Raw genomic sequence first — 20,339 nt, forward strand, 5'->3', positions numbered from 1 at the left:
ACATTTATATCTCACTTTACCAAAGTTCTTTAGCTTACTCAAATGATAGCAGTGGTAAAATACTGTCATTAAATACAGTGGTGCTTCATTTAAACAACACTGTTGGAGAAAGAAGTATTCCATAGGAGAATTTTCCATATAACCAACTGCATAATACACACTTTTCTTTCTTTTTTTTTTTCTCTGAGACAGTCTTGCTGTGTCGCCCAGTGTGGAATGCAGTGGCTCAGTCTGGCCTCCCTGAAACCTCTGCCTCCCTGGTTAAAGCAACTCTCGTGTCTCAGCCTCCCGAGTAGCTGGGACTACAGGCGCACACCACCATGCCCGGATAATTTTTGTATTTTTCGTAGAGATGGGGTTTCACCATGTTGGCCAGGCTGGTCTGGAACTCCTGACCTCAAGAGATCTGCCCACCCCGGCCTCCCAAAGTGCTGGGATTACAGGTGTGAGCCACCATGCCCAGCCCATGATATATATACACTTTTAAATGTTAACCATTTTGTATGAAAACATTTCAAAAGTGTATTACGGGTTTGTTCTTTAAACATACATTGAATAATATATCTTTCCCAGAGGAGTCACGGTTACCATTATTAAAAACTTAAGTTAAATATACTGAGCTGAATATATTCCTCCTCTTAGAAGATGGTGAGCTTTGTAGTCATACTTTCCCCAACACCAAAACGCTTACTGTGAAAAAGTACAAAAGTAGACAGAACTGGTTCATTTTTAATACATCCTGTGTCTTTTCTGTTAACTTCCTTCCAGTGGTTAAAAGCATATCAATCGCTGACAATAAGCTGTGTAATTTGTTCAAATCCAATTTACTTTTAAAAGAGGTGCCTACTCTGCACAAGAGACTATTCTAGGTGCTGGGGGAGATGTTAGAAATATAAACTATAGTCCTTGTCCAAGAAGCAAGGCTGACTGAGTGACACCTGAGAGTTACCAGGTGACCACCAAGGTGCAAAACACAATTTATTACTTCTAACAAAGTCTAAAAATTAGCAAATATTTCTGATTTTAAAAATCAGGATACTGAAGTTATCAAACTTGTGGTCTGAAGTTCCACCTTTTTTAGTGGGACTATGTCTTGGAAATACGTCCCACGAAAATATTATTGGTCATGGGAGTTTGCAGATAAGACTAAGAACTACTTCTTGAAGAAATAAAGTAGGTATACACTTTGACAGCTTTTGGTGCACCATAGTCTTATTGCTAGGTTTTATCTTGCTATCTAGATGGCTAAGGATGTCAGAAATCTAACCTTGCTAATTGCTAGGGTCATATAATCTAATAAATAAAATATATGTAAAAAACTGTACTATAATGCTTTCCTCTATGTATGAGTAAAACATGTAGGGCATTTATTAAACTGCATTTTACAAGGGATAACATACATCCCCTTTCCCCTGGCAAGGTTTGTTTCCAAGGTCTCAGTAATACCACATTCTTTGGGTTCTACAACACCTCTTGGCTCCTTTATTCCCATCATCTGGCTGCTTTCATTCCACAAACTCTATCTGGTGGTCTCAAGGATTTCCTTGGTTTCAAGTACCATCTGTTCTGTAGTTCATATCGCTTCTGAGCTTCAGACCCATGTATCTATTTAATGGGCACCACATTTTGGAAGTACTACAAGCACCTCAAATTTAACAGCCAAAACCAAACTGATGAGTTTTGTTGAAGGCTGTAACTTGATTTCCTAGGGTTTTGTTTTTTTTTTTTTTGCCTTCATCCCTTTTCTGCTCACTTCTAAATTACACCAATTATACTTGAACTTCACCAGTACTTTGTATACCTACAAGATTATACTATACGGTTTTAATTTACTGTTTTGTCTTACCCTGGTAGATTTCAGCTCCTTATCTCCTACCTCTCCTTGGTAATTTTCAGTAGCTGGCTGAATTATAACAAAACACATAAAGGAATCCTCATTAATTTCTTCCAGTTATATTTTTACTGAAACACTCGTAAATCTGGGCGATTTTTAGGTGAATTAACAGAAGCAGGAGAACTGTATTAAATTTTATCATAACCCCAAACAAAACAATTTCTTCCATCAGGTATAACCTTCCTGCAGTCTTTCCTAATTAGGTTGAAACACCCCAGTCCTAACCACTCCTCCTCAAAACTTGGTGTTTGCTTCTTTAACACCTATTAAGTGTACATCATTTATTTATCCGATACTCTATTAGACTGTACACATCTTGAAGGCAAGATATGTCTTTGTACTTTCAGTGCCTAGCACATTACGGTAGGGCTCAACAAAGTTCACAGGACGAATGAAATAAGGCCACATATGCCCAGTGCGGTGGTGCATGCCTGTAATCCTAGCACTTTGGGAGGCCGAGGCAGATGGCTTGGCTTGAGCTCAGGAGTTTGAGAGGGCCTGGGCAACATGGTGAAACCCTGTCTCTACCAAAAATACAAAACTTAGCCGGGCGTGGTGGCGCACCCTTGTGGTCCCAGCTACTCAGGAGGCTGAGGCAGAACAGCTTGAGCCTGGGAGGCGGAGGTTACAGTGAGCCGAGATCGCGCCACTGCACTTCAGCCTGGGCGAGAGTGAGACCTTGTCTCAAAGAAAAAAAAAAGGGGAAATGAGGCCACATACGTCTAAAAAGACCACTTACATTGCCCTCTAAAAGAACTGGGAGTTCCTAAACAAACTTTTTTAAGGTTGCCTTCACAAAGTTAAGATGAGAAAGGCAGCCTACTTGACTTTCTTCCCAGTCTAAAGCGCTGCTACTAATAATCCCCAAAGAGATTCTCCTTCCAGGAAGGCTGATGCAGACATGGAATCCAGGGAAAATCACTAAAGCCCCACCTCGTTCCTGTCCCCACCTGCTCGGTAAAAACTGCACTCCGCCTGATAGCGGCTGCGCCGCGGAGCCTGGAGGCCCGGGCCGCGCCGCCTGGAGGCCCGGGCCGCGCCCAGCAAGCAGGAGTCGCGAGACTGGGATTGGCTCTCTGAACAGACGTCATTACGAACAAGACGGCTCCGCCCTTCTCAAGATGGCGTTGCACTCAATGCGGAAAGCGCGTGGGTGCTGGAGGTTCATCCGGGCACTTCATAAAGGATCCGCAGCTGCTCCCGCTCCCCAGGTAACCAAAGACGGCCCTTCCCTCCACGGCTTCCCACGCGCGAGGTTCTTCTCATCCCACTGCCCTCTATTTCTCTCCTCCCGCTTCTTAGGGAAAGTACGTGCCTTCTCTCGCCTAAGGTCTACTCGCCTATGACTGCCGGCCTACTCAGAGCGTAGTGACGTTGCAAGGATACGTGATGACGTAAAGGTCCCTTGGTGGAAAAAGCGCGCCGCTTCCTGACGTCTTGAGGCCGCCTGCAGTTCTGGGAGCCGAGCGCCGCCGCTGTTGCCGGGCAACGCGGTGAGGCTACCCTAGCTGTGATGTTTTCAGAGACCGGTTGTTTTAGAGACTGCTCTTCTTATCGTGGTCCTATTACTGTTTTTATCCTCCTTACCCTAACAACAAGCTAAGGGGCTATCGGAGAGGTTAGGGAAGTCTTGTTAGGCATTGGGCGGCTTAGGTCCGGGCAGCAGATTGGCAGTGTGGTACTTGAGCAAGTGTCAGTCCTTCTTCCATTCTGGTTGCTTCTCGTGACTCCACAGCACTGCTGTATCTAGCAGGTGAAAGAGTGACCGCAAGCTGCCACAGAGTTCGTCCTGTCCTGCGCTTGACAGCACTGCCGTTACCATTAATCTCGTCGTATGGAGACCATGTCACGGCCTGGTCTTATTGGGATTTGTCTTAAATATTTGGAATTTTACCCTCAAAGCAAAAAAGTCAGGGGGAAGGGATACTCTTTCTGTTATTCAGGCTTTTACCAAACGTCTTCCAAGTGCAGTCTCAGTGGCAAGCACTTTGACATACGATGTCTACGGGAGATAGCTTCTGGGAACTAGAGGGAAAGGAGAGAACGTGATAATGTAATTTCCTGGCGTCGTTTGCATATTCATTGCTATAATGCGTAGGTGTGAGGATGTCACACCTATTGTAACTGTTGTGTTGAGAGCTAGACTGGAAGGTAGCCTAGAGGTCAAAGGTTTGGTCTGCCGCTTGATAGCTGTGTGAGGAGTCAATCTCTTTGGGACGTTTTTTTTTCTTTTTTTTCTCATATTGAGTGGAGGAAGAGTTGGACTGATTGACATGTTAATGTTCCTTCAAGCTCTGGGAAATCTATAGTTCCATGATTATGAAGCCAAAACAAAGCCAATGAGAGTAATTATGGAAACCAAGATTTAAGTTCAACTTATTTTTCTAATCATGTCATAAATTTTTTGAACTTCCGTTTTTTTATTGATGTGAGCCTCTCAAAATTCTTATAAGCTAATGTATTAATATATTACCAGAAAGCTCCTTGTCAACAAACAACTATTCAAATGTTACTTTAATTTTCAGCAGCAATGCTAGGCAAGACAATTAGATAAATTTATCAAAAATTAGATAAATTTATCAAGAATTCCTCTTCTTGCAATTTGAGGGTTTGATTCTGCAGAAGCAGAATTAGCTGATTATTTATAATTAATAGCACATTAACACCTGTGTTATCAAAGTAGCTAAGCCTTATTCCAAACTAAAGAATTGAAGATGTCTTGAGAATAGAGAATCAAAGAGAAAAAAGAAAAAAAGAAAAAAACTACAGCCTGCTAAAGACCGCCCAGGGAAGTTTAAGACACTAAGTCATTATAAATGCTAAAGAAAAAATTTCTTAAACCTCTACTATTGTTGCAGTGGCATTTATGAATAGGGCTATTAAAGTTAATTATTAATCTAGATTGTTTCAAGATGTAGAATTTCCAGTACAGATGAATGTTTCTAAACATTTAATTTAGCTTTGAGTAGAATAAGAATTAAATGTGGGAGTATTTTTTTAAAGTGTAAATCTACATATAATTTCAGTCATTTAAAATGATGGTTTGAAAAATTAATGTGGTCTTTCAAAAGACTAAGACACAAAATTGTGTTCATAGTGTTATTACAGTGTTATGTTTATATATAAGTGTTTATATAAACATATACGTAGAAAAAAAGACTGGAAGGGAACAAACTTTTATAACTTTTAAATTTTGCTTTGGCCTTCCTAAATAGTGAGTTAAAAGTTATTTGTTTCCTTTTACAGCATTCCATATTTTTCACATGTCTAAATTGAAGACACACTTTTTTATAACCAGAAAAAAGTTTTGAAATCATAAATCTTTGTACAAATCTTTAGTCATTAATACCATTTGTGATATTTTAGGTTTCTGGGGAAGATACTTGTCCCACAGTGCCATTATTAAAATGGCCTTAGAAAAGGACTACTAAAAATTTATGGCCACTTATCCTGTATGTATCTTCTTTTTCTCTTGAAAAGCTTCCTTTGAAGTCAAAGGGATTTTGTGAACAGATGCAGAAATATGTGAAAGAGGCACTGGATTCTTAAACCAGATGCATTAGACATTTTTATTATATCTCATAACCTTTGTAGAAAACAAAGATTATTTTGCAAGACTAGTATAATGGGAAAAAATGTATATTTATCATATGAATGGTTCTATCAAAAACCAAGAAATAGCCACGTTAGTTTTTATTGGCCTTGGCTGTGCACTTACTCCCTGAGTTGTGAAGCAAAAGTGAATGAGCCATAGCAGTGCTATGTTAGAAACTCTAACTAATAAAGTATTGTGATTCCTAGGTTGTTTTAATGGTTTTTAGTGTTTTCCTTTTTTAAAACAAAATCTTGGGTGAAAAGCTTGACATAGGGCATTTTTGCTTATCTCAGATGCAGGCTTTTATCTCTCAAGGCCAGATGTAAACTGAAGTTGAAAATAAAAATTAGGGAGAAACAGGAATAACAGCACATCACTCCATACTCATTATGGGATGTCTACAATTTATATGAAAACGGTTTATTTTGCCAGGTGTTGCCTGACAGAAAACTGTTGAAATCTGACAAGATGAGCATAGTCATAGAGTCAGAGGAATTAAGACTTGACATGTTCTGTTTAAATGTTGATGGTATTAGGTAAATTTAAGCCTGTCATCATTGGCCAAACGCAGAATCCATACTTCTTTAAGAACTAAGTCATGATAGTGTTGTGCAAAGAGTGAAATACTGATGGTTAGATTTTTGCAAAAATATTTGTTATTCAGTTGAAGTATGATAGAGTGTCCACATTTTATTGCAGTTGAACATGCTTCATTATTAGCAGTGCCTAGCCTGGGTTTGGCCAGTATTCACATAATGTTCTTGCTGTTAACAATTGCCAAGTATAGCCATTAGATGAAGAATTATGTCTTAAAAAAAAGCATGGTTTAAAATTTTGGACCCTGTATTTAATTCTCACAAGACTTAAATTTTTTTAATTTAAAAATAATTTTAGATTTACAGAGTTGCAAAATTAGTACAGAGAATTTCTGTGTACCCTTCACCAAGCTTTGTCTTGAATAATCATAATACAGTTATCAAAATCAAGAAATTAATGTTGGTACAAAAATAGTAATTTAGCTACAGACTTAGTTCAAATTTCACTAGATTTTCACTGTCCCTTTACTTAGTCCAAGATCAAATCCAGGATCCTACATTGCATTTTGCTTTCATGTGTTTTCTAATCTATACATTTTCTCTTTCATGACCTTGGCACTTTTGAAGAGAACTGGTCAGTTATTTTGTAGAATGTCTCTCAGTTTAGGTTTATCTGATTTTTCTTTGTGATTAGACTGAGGTTATGGATTTTTGGCAAGAATACTGCGAAGAGATATTGTTCATAACAAGACCTTGAGGCAGGTATTGCCACCTTATTTCAAACGTGAAGAAATAGTCTTTAGTTAAGTAACTTGCCCAATGTCACACAATGGTGGAATTAGGATGGTAAGATTTAATGTAGGCATTTCATTCCATATTTTGCAATTAGTATTTGTTACTGTAGGTTTCTGCATTGTTAATGACATTAAATTGGGGTAGTGTTTCCACTGACTTTTAGCTTTTCTCTGCCATGTATTGTTCATGCAACATGCAACATGAGCTAATCGGCATGGTATGTGTTCAAGAGCTACTACAACCATCTGGGAATTTTGCTAGTTGATTACTCTGACAATTTGATGAGGTTACTTCATCTCTCGTGGCAAATAAAGGTGTTGCATGGATCCACTCTAAAGCTCCTTTTAATCTCAGTCAGTGAGTCTGTTTGTTTAAAGTGTTCTTGTGGTTGGTTGCTTTTGTGAACTGACCTAGTTTATTATAAATGATAATAATATTTAAATTCTTTGCAAAATAGCTTTGAGCAGCTAATGAAAACTACTGATAGTAACTGTTGAAAATATAGACGAAGGAAGAACTGTAGCTGAATGCTAAGGATTTATGCTAGCAGATAGTATGGCAGCCATGGCCTGGAAATGCTAAAGAGAGTGATGCTGCTGACCTCCAAATTCTTGCTCAGTGTATCTTTTGAATGACTGCAAGTTATAGAAGAGTTGTCTGCAGAATCTTCTGCAACTATATCTGCACACACACAGAGACAAAAATATATATATTTTTGTATAAATATATTTATACACATTTATTTATTTATTTATTTAAACATCTATTGGCCAAGCACTGTGGCTGACGCCTGTAATCCCAACACTTTGGGAGGCCGAAGCCGGTGTATTTCTTGAGCTTAGGAATTTGAGACCAGCCTGGGCAACATAGTGAGACTTGTCTCTATAAAATATTCAAAAAATTAGCCGGGCTTAGTGGCATATGCATGTAGTCCCAGCTAGTCAGGAGACTGAGGTAAGAGAATCCCCTGAGTCCAGGAAGGCTGCAGTGAGCAGTGATTGTGCCACTGCACAGTTAAGATCCTGTCTGAAAAGCAAACAAAAAAGCCCCCCAAATCCATCTGTCTGTCTGCCTGTCTACCTCTCTCTCTCTCTCTCTCTCTCTCTAATCTATCTATCTCTATATTCCTTGTCTTTTAGAAAAGGAACTAACAGCTAAGCCTCATGGTATGTGTTACACATACTTTGTCTTATTTACTTCATACAACAATTTGTAAATATTATTCTTCCCATTTTATAAAAGAGGAAACTAAGGTTCAGAGAGTTTAGGTAATTTTCCCAAGTCACAGAGTAAGTAAATAGCAGTAACACAGTTCAAAGCTAGTCTTGCCTATGCTTTTCCCACTTTACCAGTAGTCTTTTATCAAATGAAATCTTACATGAATCCCTGTTATATAAAACAGATAAAAGCAAAGCTTTTCTGATTTAAGAAGCAGAGGAGTATTTTTAGCCCTGCTTGTTTGATTTCCCTCCCCCCCTTACCCACCCCACTCCACAACCCATGGGCTCCTGAGACAGTGCCACACGATTTTGGATTTCTTAAGATGTAGTTTGAAAAATACTGCAGCTTCCATAAATATCCAAGTAAGTTTGTTGATCAGGACCACATATGATGGATGGATTATTTTTAAGGAGCTGCACTGTAAATGAGTTTGAGAGTATTTACTTTGATGTGTATGTATTTTATAACTAAAAGACAGTATTCTATTGATCTTAAGCTACCTGAGAGTACGTGAGATAATAGCAGTCAAACAACTTTCTTTCCTTTTCTTGCCTTCTTTCTTTTTTACAGCTTAACTTCTGCCTAACATGCTGATCTTTGTGCCCAAAGGTAATGCTTTGGATTCACTCTGTCACTGTTGTAACTAACCTAGCCTCTAGCCTCCTCACAGAGAACACTTATTCTCGTTCTTTTCTGGACTCTATTCTACTGCCACCATTCAGGAGTTCAAGACTTTCTCTTCTGAAGATTACAATATGAGGCCTAAGTCTTCCTCCTAAATTTCAACAGAGAAATTTACTCCTTTAGGGTAGATGCTGCTCAGCCACACTGTCAGACCCTTGATGCCGAGAGATAATTTATAGGTACAGAGGTGATATGCTGACTCCAGCTTGAGTTAATTTAACTCTGCTCAGGCATTTACAGTTTTCTCTCTCTACCATTTCTTAACAATATCCTATCTTTTTTTCTCCAGTTCAGAGGCTTCACAGATTTCCTTAACTTCTCTGCTTACTGAGCATAGCAAGGTCATTTATAGGTCTTCGCACTGACCCATCACCTGAGTTCTGTTAGGTTTCTACTCATTAACCAACATTCATCTGTAGCTTTCTTTTTTTCTTGCCATACAGTCTTCTGTTTTTTTCTAGAGCTACTCCTCCATTTCTAATTGAGAAAGTTCTAATTGAACTGACTTCTGGTTGGCTAAAGAACTGCTTTTTGTTTTTGTCTTTGTTTTTTTTTTTTTTTTTTTTTTTTTGCCCTTTTACCTCCTAAAAAGCAGAGTGAAGCCAATCTGATTTTTAATTCATGGATATTCTTACAACTGCCGCTTCTACATCCTTTGCATTCTTTGCGGATGCACCAAACAGCATGCAAGAATGTCAGTTTCTTCTTCACATTCTTATCTTCATGTTCTGACTGTGACTCACTGAGGATGGATCCCTGAATGACCTTGGTTAGGTTGCTTCTTATCCCATTTTCTTGAGATGATAGGTGTAGATTTTTCAGTAAGGTAGTTGAAAGTGTAAAATAAAATAACATCTTACTTTGTAAAACATTTTAAAGTGGAATCTATTCTCTTTAATAATATCCTATTTTAATACAGCATTTTGTAGTTTTCAGAATGCTTCACATTCTCATTTACTCTTGAGTATAATATACAAAGTTCCTCTGTTTAGCCATCAAAAATTTTTACTCATTGATTAAACTTTTATTGTGCCTTCCCATGTTTTTTAACTAGTTTTGCAATGATGATGAATATAAAGTAAATATCCGTGTTCTTTCAAGTTTTACTTCAGCGACTCTTATCCTATTTGTACTAAAATTAATATAATGTTTAATTCATTTTTGGGCCCTGGTCTGATAGTATTGTGATAATTTCAGTTATTACTAAACATGATGGTAATGGAGGTGGTGGTGATAATAGCAAACATTCATTGGATGCTTACTATGTGCCAAGCATGGTTTTAAGTATTTGACATTCATTAACTCATTTAATCCTCATAACTCAATGAGGTAGGTGTTATTATCCCCATTTTATAGATGGTGATTTTGGGAGGTTAGATAACTAACCTAAGGTTACATAGCTAGCAAGTGCCGGAACCAAAATGTAAACCCAGCTAGCCTGATTCCAAACCCTGTGCACTAACTACAATGATGATAAATTCTGAAACAAAGTACACATGTTAATTTGCTGATAACTGCCTTGTAACTTTTAAATCTGTTCTATGAAAGCCACTTACATATCTTGCCATGGTGACATGTAGAGTAGAAATTATAAATCATCCTTTGTTGTTGCTATTCTTACAGTCTTGTTTGGCTCAATGAATTATGAGAAAGAAGCAAAGCTGTCTTGTAAATTTATCTCCATGTCTCTATTTGGCTACTACCACTAGGATTACCTTGTATAAAATAAGAGCTTTTAACACATGAGTCCCAAGGTGCATGTAGGAAGTTCTATTTATACACAGTCTATAGCTAAAAGGTCAACCTGCACAGAGCCCTGCAGGCAGAGGAGAGGTGGTGAGAGCTAAAGCTGATGGATGACCAGGGGACCAGTATCTAGGGTCTAGTTGGGATTTATGGCTAGAGTGCATTCTTCAAGAAGTAGCAGAAGTACAAAGTGAAAAGGTGGGGAATATGAAAATAGTGTTGTGGGCCATTTCTGCAAGGGACAAGGAAGAATTTGATTCTAAAAGATTGTCCTTTGAAGGAGTTCTTAAAGAGGTCTAAAATTCATTAATTATAGAGTATTAAGGTGAGTGTATTAATATATTAGAATGATGATAAGGCTTTAAAATTAGCAATATTGAACAGAATTCATTTTATACATCAAACAAAGAGCTTCTCATGAACTTTTTGTCATACTCCTCATGAACAGAGACTTTGCATGGAGTGGTCAACTTTATTATATGAATAAAGCCTACTCTTTATTCACCATGTCACTTTGGACCCTTTTGGAAAGCAGGAGAATATAAAAGTGAAGGAAAATGGAGCTGTTTGTTCAAATCCCAGATTTGGATTCCTGTCCTCCCATGGGGAGAATGTTCTGAGCAGCCAGTTCATAAATTTGCTGGAAAAGAGAAGAGGCCTCTTGGGCTGAGGGTGAGTGTGCAGTGCGAAGTTGGAGTCCCAAGGGAGATGTTAAGGACCAGACTGTGTGGAACCCTTGCCAGTTGGGGGGAGAGAGCCAGATTGGCCCCCCGACTATGGCTACTAGTTACCTGGCAAACTTTGGCTTTTCCCATGGCTGGCAACCTTCTAGCTACTCCCATGCCACTAAGCTATGAGACATCCAGACTCAATAACTTATTAGAGACCCAAGTTCATCGGGGATAAACATTCACACAAACATTGTACTAAGTTGACTGGCTCTTCATTAAGAGGAAGTGTGGGAAAGTAGATCATGCATGACTATTTGGATCAGCCAGGCCTGGCTCCACCACCACATTTTAAATGTGATTCCAGGCAGTTTTTTGACCTCACTAAACCTAAGTTGTCTCATGTGCAACATGTTAATAATACTCCTCACATTGTAGGAATTTTATGTAGATTTGAAATCCTACCATATATAAAGTTCCTTGACTACGGCACAGCACCTGGTAGGTCCTCCCTGCTTGATGATGACTTCTTCAATAATATATAATTCTATCCAGCAACCTTTCTCTTTTTATCACTCTTAGTAGGATTTTTCCCATTGCCATACTATTCTTTCCCCCCCTAAAACGCCCCCCAAAATCAGTCTGACTATGTTAATCTCCCAAAAGCAGGGTTCTGATTATGTTGTTCCCTTGCTGAGAAGCCTGTGGGGGTTTCTGATAAAGTCCAGACTTCCCACAGAACGTTTAAAACTTTGCACAGTCCAGATCCAAAATACCTCTCTAGACCATTGCTATCTTACATAGATCCTTTGCCCTAGAGTTCACAAAATTTCCAAGTTTCCTCAGAGCGACTCCCTTTTACTTCCTTATTAATGCCATTGCCTCTTCTTGGAAAGGCCTTTCTTCTTATCCTTATCTGTCTGTATTCTATCATTCTTTAAAAACAAAACAGAAATATGTACAGCTTTCTGCAGTATCAATTATACCACAATGAAGTGTTTTAAAACAAACAGCAACAAAACAAATCTCATGTATAGGTTCTAAAAACTTTGTTCTGAAGCTGGAAATGATTGCTTCCATTTTGAAATTTTATAGGACATTGTGTCTTTCTTATAGAAAAAAAATACATCGTTTATACTCTGTCTTTGTGTATAGGCATTTGCTTTAAGATAGATGGAAGAGCATGCTCTTTTTCATTTGGACCTTTTGTGAATACCTCAGCAGAAAACAGTTTAATGTGCACCATACCACAGGTACAGCATAGGTTGCTACTCAACAGGCAGACCTCACCAGGCAGTATGTTTCTAGAGGCCACCACCAGTCATGAAAGATAGGAAGATTCTTCCTGTTGAGCCCTGGCTGTGATAACTATGTGTGTGAGAAAATGAGTTATTATAATAATAAAGATTTAATTCTTAAATCTTTGGCATAATAACTCCTATTACAGGAGTAGCTCAATAAGTATTTAATGAGTGAATGAATTCAATGAAAAAAAATCAATGACACAACACATGAGACAGTGCATGGCATTGTCATCAAGGAGACTGCTGAACTTAAACCATACATTTTTGTGTGCATTTTTATTTTTTTAATTACAAAAGATGTGTAATGTTTGCTGCAGTTAATAAGTGATCTTATTGCCCCAAGTATCCACATGTTTATAAATGATTGGAAGGTCATACTAATCATTTAGAGAAAATTTAGAGAAAATTTATTTCAACAATTTTCTCTAAGAGGGTATGAATTTCAAACTTCTTGCTTAACTGACTTTTATTGCCACTCTGGCCCTAATAGTATTTTTCACAGGTACCACTAATTATACTAGGGTTTGCCACCTCTTTATATTATACTGAGGTTTGTTACATTTGTATATAGAAAAGTGTAGACATACTCAGGATTAAGATGAAAAGATTTTAAGTATGGTTTTGCCTCAAGGAACTGTCTAGTTCATAAATGTGCCATATTATCTATATAACCACTGATGTGGTATTTGCTTTTATAATCCAGAGTATGCTTTCTTCCACTTATAAAGCAAATAAAAAGCTCATTGATTGTATTGACATTGCCTTTTTTTTTTTTTTTTTCTCATTTACCTACCTTAAGCCCCGTTTAAGCAACCTGTCAAACCATGCCTAGCATTTTTGCTCTGTAGATCTTGGTATGCCCTGCATAGATCAAGAAAACAGCCCTAGGTCTCACTGCACCGTTACGTGATGTAGATAGGCCATTTGTAAGCTAATGCAACTTCATTTTTCTTTGCACCTTGATAAATGCAGAGAAATGTGGTTCAAACAGATTTTATATCTATATAACCAAGGTTTTGCAAAGAATTTATATTTTCTTCTTTTAAAGTGGCCAGTGATATTATAGTAGTTGGTCAGGAAAGCTTTATTGCAATGCTTGCTTACCAAATTGTCATTACATGTTTAATAAAACCTTAAATCGTGCTATATCATATCTGTTAGAGAGAATGGGATTCTTTTTTTTTTTTTTTTTTTGAGATAGAGTATCGCTCTGTTGCCCAGGCTGGAGTGCGGTGGTGCAGTTAGAGCTCACTGCAGCCTTGATGTCCTGGACTCAAGTGATCCTCCTTGTGATACTCACCTTCCTGCGTAGCTGGGACTACAGGCATAGGCCACCACATTTAGCTACTTTTTTTGTTTTTTATTAAATGCAAGGTCTCACTATGCTGTCCAGTCTGATCACAAGCTCCTGGGCTCAAATGGTTCTCCTGCCTCAGCCTCCCAAAGTGTTGAGATTACAGGTGTGAGCCACTCTGCCTGGCCAAGAGGACAGGTTTGGTTGCAGCATCTATCTGGTAAATCTATGTCTAACTGTATTCAGGCTGCTATAACAAAATACCATAGACTGTGTATCATAAACAACAGACATTTATTTGTCACAGTTCTGGAGGCTAGGAAGTCCAAGATCAAGGTGCTGACACATTCCATGTCTGGTGAGGGCTTCCTTCCTGGTTCATTCTCTGAGATCTTTTTTATGAGGGCGCTGATCACCTCCCAAAAGCCCCACCTCCTAATGCCATTACATTGGGAATTAGGTTCCAACATATGAATTTTGGGAGGACACAAACATTCTCTTGCAGTCTGTGACTACAGTGGCCAGACATCTTGTAAAATCCAGAACCAGTTATACTTTATAACCATAAATCTTTAAAGTGTCTTTGAAATTTCAGTGTTTCAGCATCCACCTGACATCTCCTGCACTGTGTCTCACATTCTAAAATAGAACAAAACTTCTTTAGCAGACCACATTCCCTTAATTTTGATTGAAAATATATTAACATATCTAGGACTAAAATAGAGACACAGCTTGCCCTCTTGTCTGTCTTTTCCATCTAGCTAGCAGGGATTTTGGTCAGGCTTCCATTATACCTGTCTTTTGAAAGTCAGATGCTTACCTTTAGACCAACCATGTGGATATAGGGTCAGCCAGTTTCCATTTTGACCGCAAGTTAGAAGGAATGGGGAATGAGAGGGGTGGCTATTCAAAAAGGAGTAATAAAGCCATGACCACTGATGGGATTACTGTCAGCTGAATACCATTTAAATTCCATTTTCTACAGGGAGATCATTAAGAATAAAGCATGTACATTGCAGGGGTGGGGAGATGGGAGTGGGTGGGTGGCGGGGAATGTTAAATCAAGCTTTTTAAAATTTCTCTCAGTTCAAACCCTGGGGAGGAAACCAGAGTTGAGGAATTAAAAAAGGGAGACAGAGATGGCAGAAGAATCGTTAGAGTGTAGATCTAAGGATTCCAAGGGGGTAGAGAATGTCAAGAAGAAGAAATGAAGAGCAAGATAGTGACATGATAAGATAAAGACTAAAAATTATCCATTAGAATTTAACCTATAATCCCAGCACTTTGGGAGGCTGAGGTGGGTGGATCACCTGAGGAGTTTGAGACAAGCCTGGCCAACATAGTGAAACACCATCTCTACTAAAAAATACAAAAATTAGAGGCCAGTGGTTGTGGCTACCTATAATCCCAGCTTCTCGGGAAGCTGGGGTAGGAGAATAGCTTGAACCCAGGAGGTGGAGGTTGCAGTGAGCCAAGATCGCACCACTGCACTCTGGCCTGGGCAACAGAGCAAGACTCTATCTCAAAAAAAAAGAATTTACAGTTGGTATTATCACTAAAGACATTAGCAAACAAAAGTTTTAGAAGAGTTATTGGTGAAGAAGTTCAGTTACAATGAGAGAAAACGTGAGAAAGTGAGTATTGCTCGTTTGAAGATCCTGATTGAGAAGGGAGTGAGCAGGTGAAGGAAGCTACAAAGAATGGCCTTACCAAAAATTTTCTTGAAGGTAAGGTCTTTTGGGATGAAAGAAACTTGAACATGACTGTTAGAGCAAGTAAAGATGGAGAGATTGACGATACAGGAAAGAGATGGAAAGAAATGGGAAAAAATTTGTCCAGAGCAAATGATTGAACACTAGGAGAGTGGGAGAAAGGTAGAGATAGGTGTGGGTCTAGGTAAGTTTGCTGAGAATGGCGTGGGAAATCAAGGAGCTCCAAACACTGCTGAGCATCATTCTCTCAGATGGCTTTAGTCCTGAGGTGATGGTGTATGTTAGTGGGTTTGTGTATGGATTCTGCAATCGGTCTCCTTGCATTCAAACCAAAGTTCTTCCATTCAATAAATGGGTATCCTTGGGCAAGTTACTGAGCCTCTCTGTACCTCATTTTCGTTTATAACATGGAGAAGAACATTGAGATAAAAGCTTGAGCTAGACTGCCAGGATTTGGAGCTAGTAAGCTCTACTGCTTACTGGCAGTGTGACCTTGTGAAGTCACTTGATTTTCCTGTGCCTTAATTTTTTTTCATCTGTAAAACAGACCATAATAGTATATACCTCAGTTTTTGGCTCTCTGAGCAGCACCATGGCAGTTGGCAAGAACAAGCGCCTAATAAAAGGCGGCAAAAAGGGAGCCAAGAAGAAAGTGGTTGATCCATTTTCTAAGAATGATTGGTATGATGTGAAAGCACTTGCTATGTTCAATATAAGAAATATTGGAAAGATGCTAGTCACCAGGACCCAAGGAATCAAAATTGCATCTGATGGCTTCAAGGGTTGTGTGTTTTAAGTGAGTCTTATTGATTTGCAGAATGATGAAGTTGCATTTAGAAAATTCAAGCTAATTACTGAAGACGTTCAGGGCAAAAACTGCCTAACATCCATGGCATGGATCTTACCCGTGACAAAATGTGTTCCATGGTCAAAAAATGGCAGACAATGATTGAAGCTCACATTGATGTCAAGACTACTGATGTTTACTTGCTTCATTTGTTCTGTGTTGGTTTCACTAAAAAATGCAACAATCAGATATGGAAGACCTCTTATGCTCAGCACCAACAGGTCCTCCAAATCCGGAATAAGATGATGGAAATCATGACCTGAGAGATACAGACAAATGACTTGAAATAAGTGGTCAATAATTGATTCCAGACAGTAATGGAAAAGACATAGAAAAGGCTTGCCAATCTATTTATCCTCTCTATGATGTCTTCGTTAGAAAAGTAAAAATGCTGAAGAAGCCGAAGTTTGAATTGGGAAGACTTATGGAGCTTCATGGTGAAGGTAGCAGTTTTGGAAAAGTCACTGGGGACAAGACAGGTGCTAAAGTTGAACGAACTGATGTATATGAACCACCAGTCCAAGAATCTATTTGAAGTTCAGACTTATAATAGTGGCAAATAAAAAATCCTCTATTTGTGGGAAAAATATCCAAATAGTATCTACCTCAGAGTGTTACCATGAGTGTGAGAATTCAATGAGTTAATATTTGTAACTATGTAGAACAGTGCTAGGCACACTGTAGGTATTATGCAGGTTTTTAAAAAGGGTTTTATAATCAGGGTTGAGAGCCTAATTGAAATTAGAAATTGCAAATTAGATTTGGAACAAAATTCTGCATTATTTTGAGATTTCCCCCCCCCCCAAAACTGCTCAGCTAGTAAGGGGTATAAGTGAAGAATGAGTTCTCTACCCTTGATCCACAATTGGAGTCTTTGTCTTGGCTAGGAGAGCTGAGGTTGCTCGGGAGAACATAGTCCAAGTGATGACCTTGGGGCCAGGCTGGGTGGGGAAGAAGAGAAGACAGGTAGGGAGTGCTGTATCAGCAAAAAATGGAAAAATCAAAGGCTGTGATTTCTAAATAAGGTTGAAGAGCACATATAGTGGGAATTAGAGAATGAAAGAGTTAAAAGGTAGAAGGTTGCAGACTGAGTAGAATATTGACATTTATGATTTCAAAAATGGAGAAATTCTGTGTAATGGCAAGGCCCAGGGTATAACATGGGAATAAAGGATTGAGGTTGAGGAGATGCAACAAATGTATTGAATGCTAGTGTATTGGATAGGTAGTCTACCTGACAATTGAACTCTCTTGGAGAATAGAATTTGAGGCAGAGAGACAGCCAGCTTCCTAATCCTTTAATCAGTTTAGAAGAATATTCAAGAGGTGGAAAGATAACAACAGAGGCTGAATAAGTGTAAATATCTACTCTTCTGTCGTTTATGTAGTCATGTAAAACTTTTTGGACCCATTGTCTTCTGAATGATTAGAAGACCCTGTTCAGTGGAGGATTATTTGAATATGTCACCTGGTGAATTCTGTCCTCATCTCTAATTCATGAGAGTAGTGAAGTTGTGAGTATTTTATAGTATTGATTCAACAAGTATTTAGTGAATACTTATTATGTGGTAGGTATTGGAGATAGACCAGTGAAAAACAGAAATCTTAAATTCCAGTAGGAGAGACAGAGAACAAGTAATTAAGATATATAGTATGTTAGATAATAGTGATATGGAGAATGAATCAAAGCAAAGCAGGAATCAGGAGGTGGGTAGCCAAAGGGTACCACAGTTGTAAATTGGGTGGTCAGCAGAGGCCTCCAAGAAGGTGACTTTTAATGGAAGACCTGAAGGTGGTGAGAACATGTACAAAGTAGATATCTGAGGGAAGAGGATGCGAGGAAGAGGAAAGAAGAATGGAAAAGCCACGAGGTGGGGGCTAAACTGTCATGTTTGAAGACCAGCATAGAGGCCAGTATGGCTGCAGGAGAGTGAGCATTTTCTGTAACAAATACTATATAGCACTTACTATGTGTTGGATACTTTTCTAAATACTTCACAAGTATTAACTCATTTAATCGTTATATCAACCCTATAAGACGGTACAGATGAGGATCTGTGAAACAGATGTTAAGTAACTTGCCACACAAGCAACAGAATGCGCACAGCTAACAAGGGTGAAGAGCCAGGACCTTAACCTTGGGGTGGTTTGCATTATGCTGTTCATTGTAGTAATAATATACGAAGTCAGATGGCTAATAGGAGGGTGGACGTGGGGAGGTCAGTTGTATAGAACCTTAGAATAAATTGTAAAGACTTTGACTTTTTCTGGCATTAAATTGGGAAGTCATGGGAAGGTTTTGTGTGGGAGAATAGCGTGATATGATGTAAGTTTTAAAGTCTCACTCTGGTTATCATGTTAAAAATAGAATATAGAGGAACAAGAGTAGAAGCGAGGAGACCAGGTAAGAGGCTACAGGATTCAAGCAAAAGGTGATGGTGGCTTGGACTAGGGTGAGTGGTGAAGATGGTTTCATGAGACGTGATCAGGTTCTGGATATTTATTTTATTTTTGTATTTTATTTCATGTCATTTCATTTCATTCCATTTTTTGAGACAGAGCCTCACTCTGTCACCCAGGCTGGAGTGCAGTGGCGCTATCTCGGCTCACTGCAAACTCCACCTCCTGGGTTCAAGCGATTCTCCTGCCTCCGCCTCCCAAGTAGCTGCGACTACAGGAGAGAGCCATGCCTGACTAATTTTTGTATTTTTAGTAGAGACGAGGTTTCACTGTGTTGGTCAGGCTGGTCTCGAAATCCTGAGTTCAAGTGATCTGCCCACCTTGGCCTCCCAAAGCATTGGGATTACAGGCATGAGCCACCACACCCGGCCATGGATATTTATTTTAAAGCTAGAGCAAATAAGATTTTCTGACTAATTAGATGGAAGATGAAAGAAACAAAAGAGTCAATGATGATTCCAAAGTTTCTGGCCAGAGCAACTGAAAGAATGAATTTGCAATTTACTGAGATAGAAAATAATGTAACAGTAACAAGATTTTGGGAGGGAAGATCAGGGATTATCAGGAGTTAAGTTTTAGGCAAATTGAGTTTAGATGCTTAGTGAACATCTAAGTGGAAATGTCAGGTAGGCAGTTACACATGTGAGACCAAAGCTTAGGGGAGAGATATAGATGGAGATGTACATTTGAGAGTCCTCTGTATAGACTGTGCTGAAAGCCTTGAGATAGGGTATGATTATCTGTGCAGTAGGTTTAGAAAGAGAAGAGAGGAGTGGAGGGGAAGGATGGGAGGGGAGGGTGAGAAGGGAGGGGTGGTTCCAGTACTGAGCCTGTGAACATTCCAACATTAAGTGGCTGGGATGATGAGAACCAGACAAGATCTATTATCCAGATAAGTATAAGATAAGTAGGAAGTGGTAACATGCTGGAAGCCAAGTTAGGAAAATGTTTTATAGACTAACATTAATGTGTGTGTGTGCACGCATGCACACAAGTGCATGCTCTTGCACACAGTCAAAAACACCCTCCCCCCCAAACACACATGTCTTATATGTAGATGGAATGATGAGGAGTATCAACTACTTTTCTTCAATAATTACCATAGTCTGTACTTGCAGGCAGATTTAATTGGGAAGCCAAATTATTAAGTAAGATAGCTTGATGGGTATGGAATCAGAGCAAAGGGAGTTCACTGAAGCACTTCATTGGCTAAGGTAATCAAGCTGTCATTATCCAAAGATCCATCTCCAGTATGGGACACACCTGTTCCTTGAGCAACATATTGCTGGCCTGTGCCATAGTGCCAGCTCACTTGGGCAGTTCTTTAAAACCCAAGGCCAAAGTTTTCCCAGTAGAGCTTCTTTTTTAAAGCTTCCACCCCTCAAGGGGACATATTCTTTCTTTAGATATGTTGATGTGCCTCATTTTGTTTCTATAAGTGTATTAAGTCTTGTCCTCAGAGTTCTTATACTTTTTGAGGGGGGTGGGTGGGGTCACTATTTACTTTGATTAAAATGTTGACCTCCGGAGGGGGCGGAGCAAGATGGCCGAATAGGAACAGCTCCAGTCTCCAACTCCCAGCG

The 20,339-nt window shown here is 39.0% G+C and overlaps 2 protein-coding genes and 1 pseudogene across 13 annotated transcripts in view; 2 read left to right on the forward strand and 1 right to left on the reverse strand.

The window, feature by feature from the left end:
- Positions 1-2,985, reverse strand: part of LOC105479088 (uncharacterized) — a 157,641-nt gene extending 154,656 nt beyond the window's left edge. For 2 of the 4 annotated variants that reach the window (XM_071086973.1, XM_071086981.1), the window contains exons 1-2: positions 2,845-2,985; positions 1,847-1,903 (exon numbers count right to left, since the gene is read on the reverse strand). In XM_071086973.1, coding sequence (XP_070943074.1) covers positions 1,847-1,903; positions 2,845-2,985 — 198 coding nt within the window. Of the gene's footprint in view, positions 1-1,846 lie in introns of all 4 variants that reach the window. The other 2 variants (XR_011617600.1, XR_011617599.1) reach the window with 2 other exon arrangements.
- A 4-nt stretch (positions 2,986-2,989) lies between these two features.
- The window catches only part of LOC105479087 (tryptophanyl tRNA synthetase 2, mitochondrial), a 125,340-nt gene continuing 107,990 nt past the window's right edge, over positions 2,990-20,339 (forward strand). For 4 of the 9 annotated variants that reach the window (XR_011617584.1, XM_071086924.1, XM_011736889.3 and 1 more), the window contains exon 1: positions 2,990-3,105. Coding sequence is in view for 5 of the 9 variants with exons in the window: in XM_071086924.1 (XP_070943025.1) it covers positions 3,016-3,105 (90 nt within the window). In the remaining 4 variants the exon portion in view is untranslated. Of the gene's footprint in view, positions 3,106-3,196; positions 3,388-20,339 lie in introns of all 9 variants that reach the window. The other 5 variants (XR_011617578.1, XM_011736887.3, XR_011617587.1 and 2 more) reach the window with 4 other exon arrangements.
- On the forward strand, positions 7,983-20,272 carry LOC139360291 (small ribosomal subunit protein eS1-like; annotated as a pseudogene).

This window comes from Macaca nemestrina, chromosome 1 (genome assembly GCF_043159975.1).
Source record: "Macaca nemestrina isolate mMacNem1 chromosome 1, mMacNem.hap1, whole genome shotgun sequence".
Lineage (NCBI taxonomy): Eukaryota > Metazoa > Chordata > Mammalia > Primates > Cercopithecidae > Macaca > Macaca nemestrina.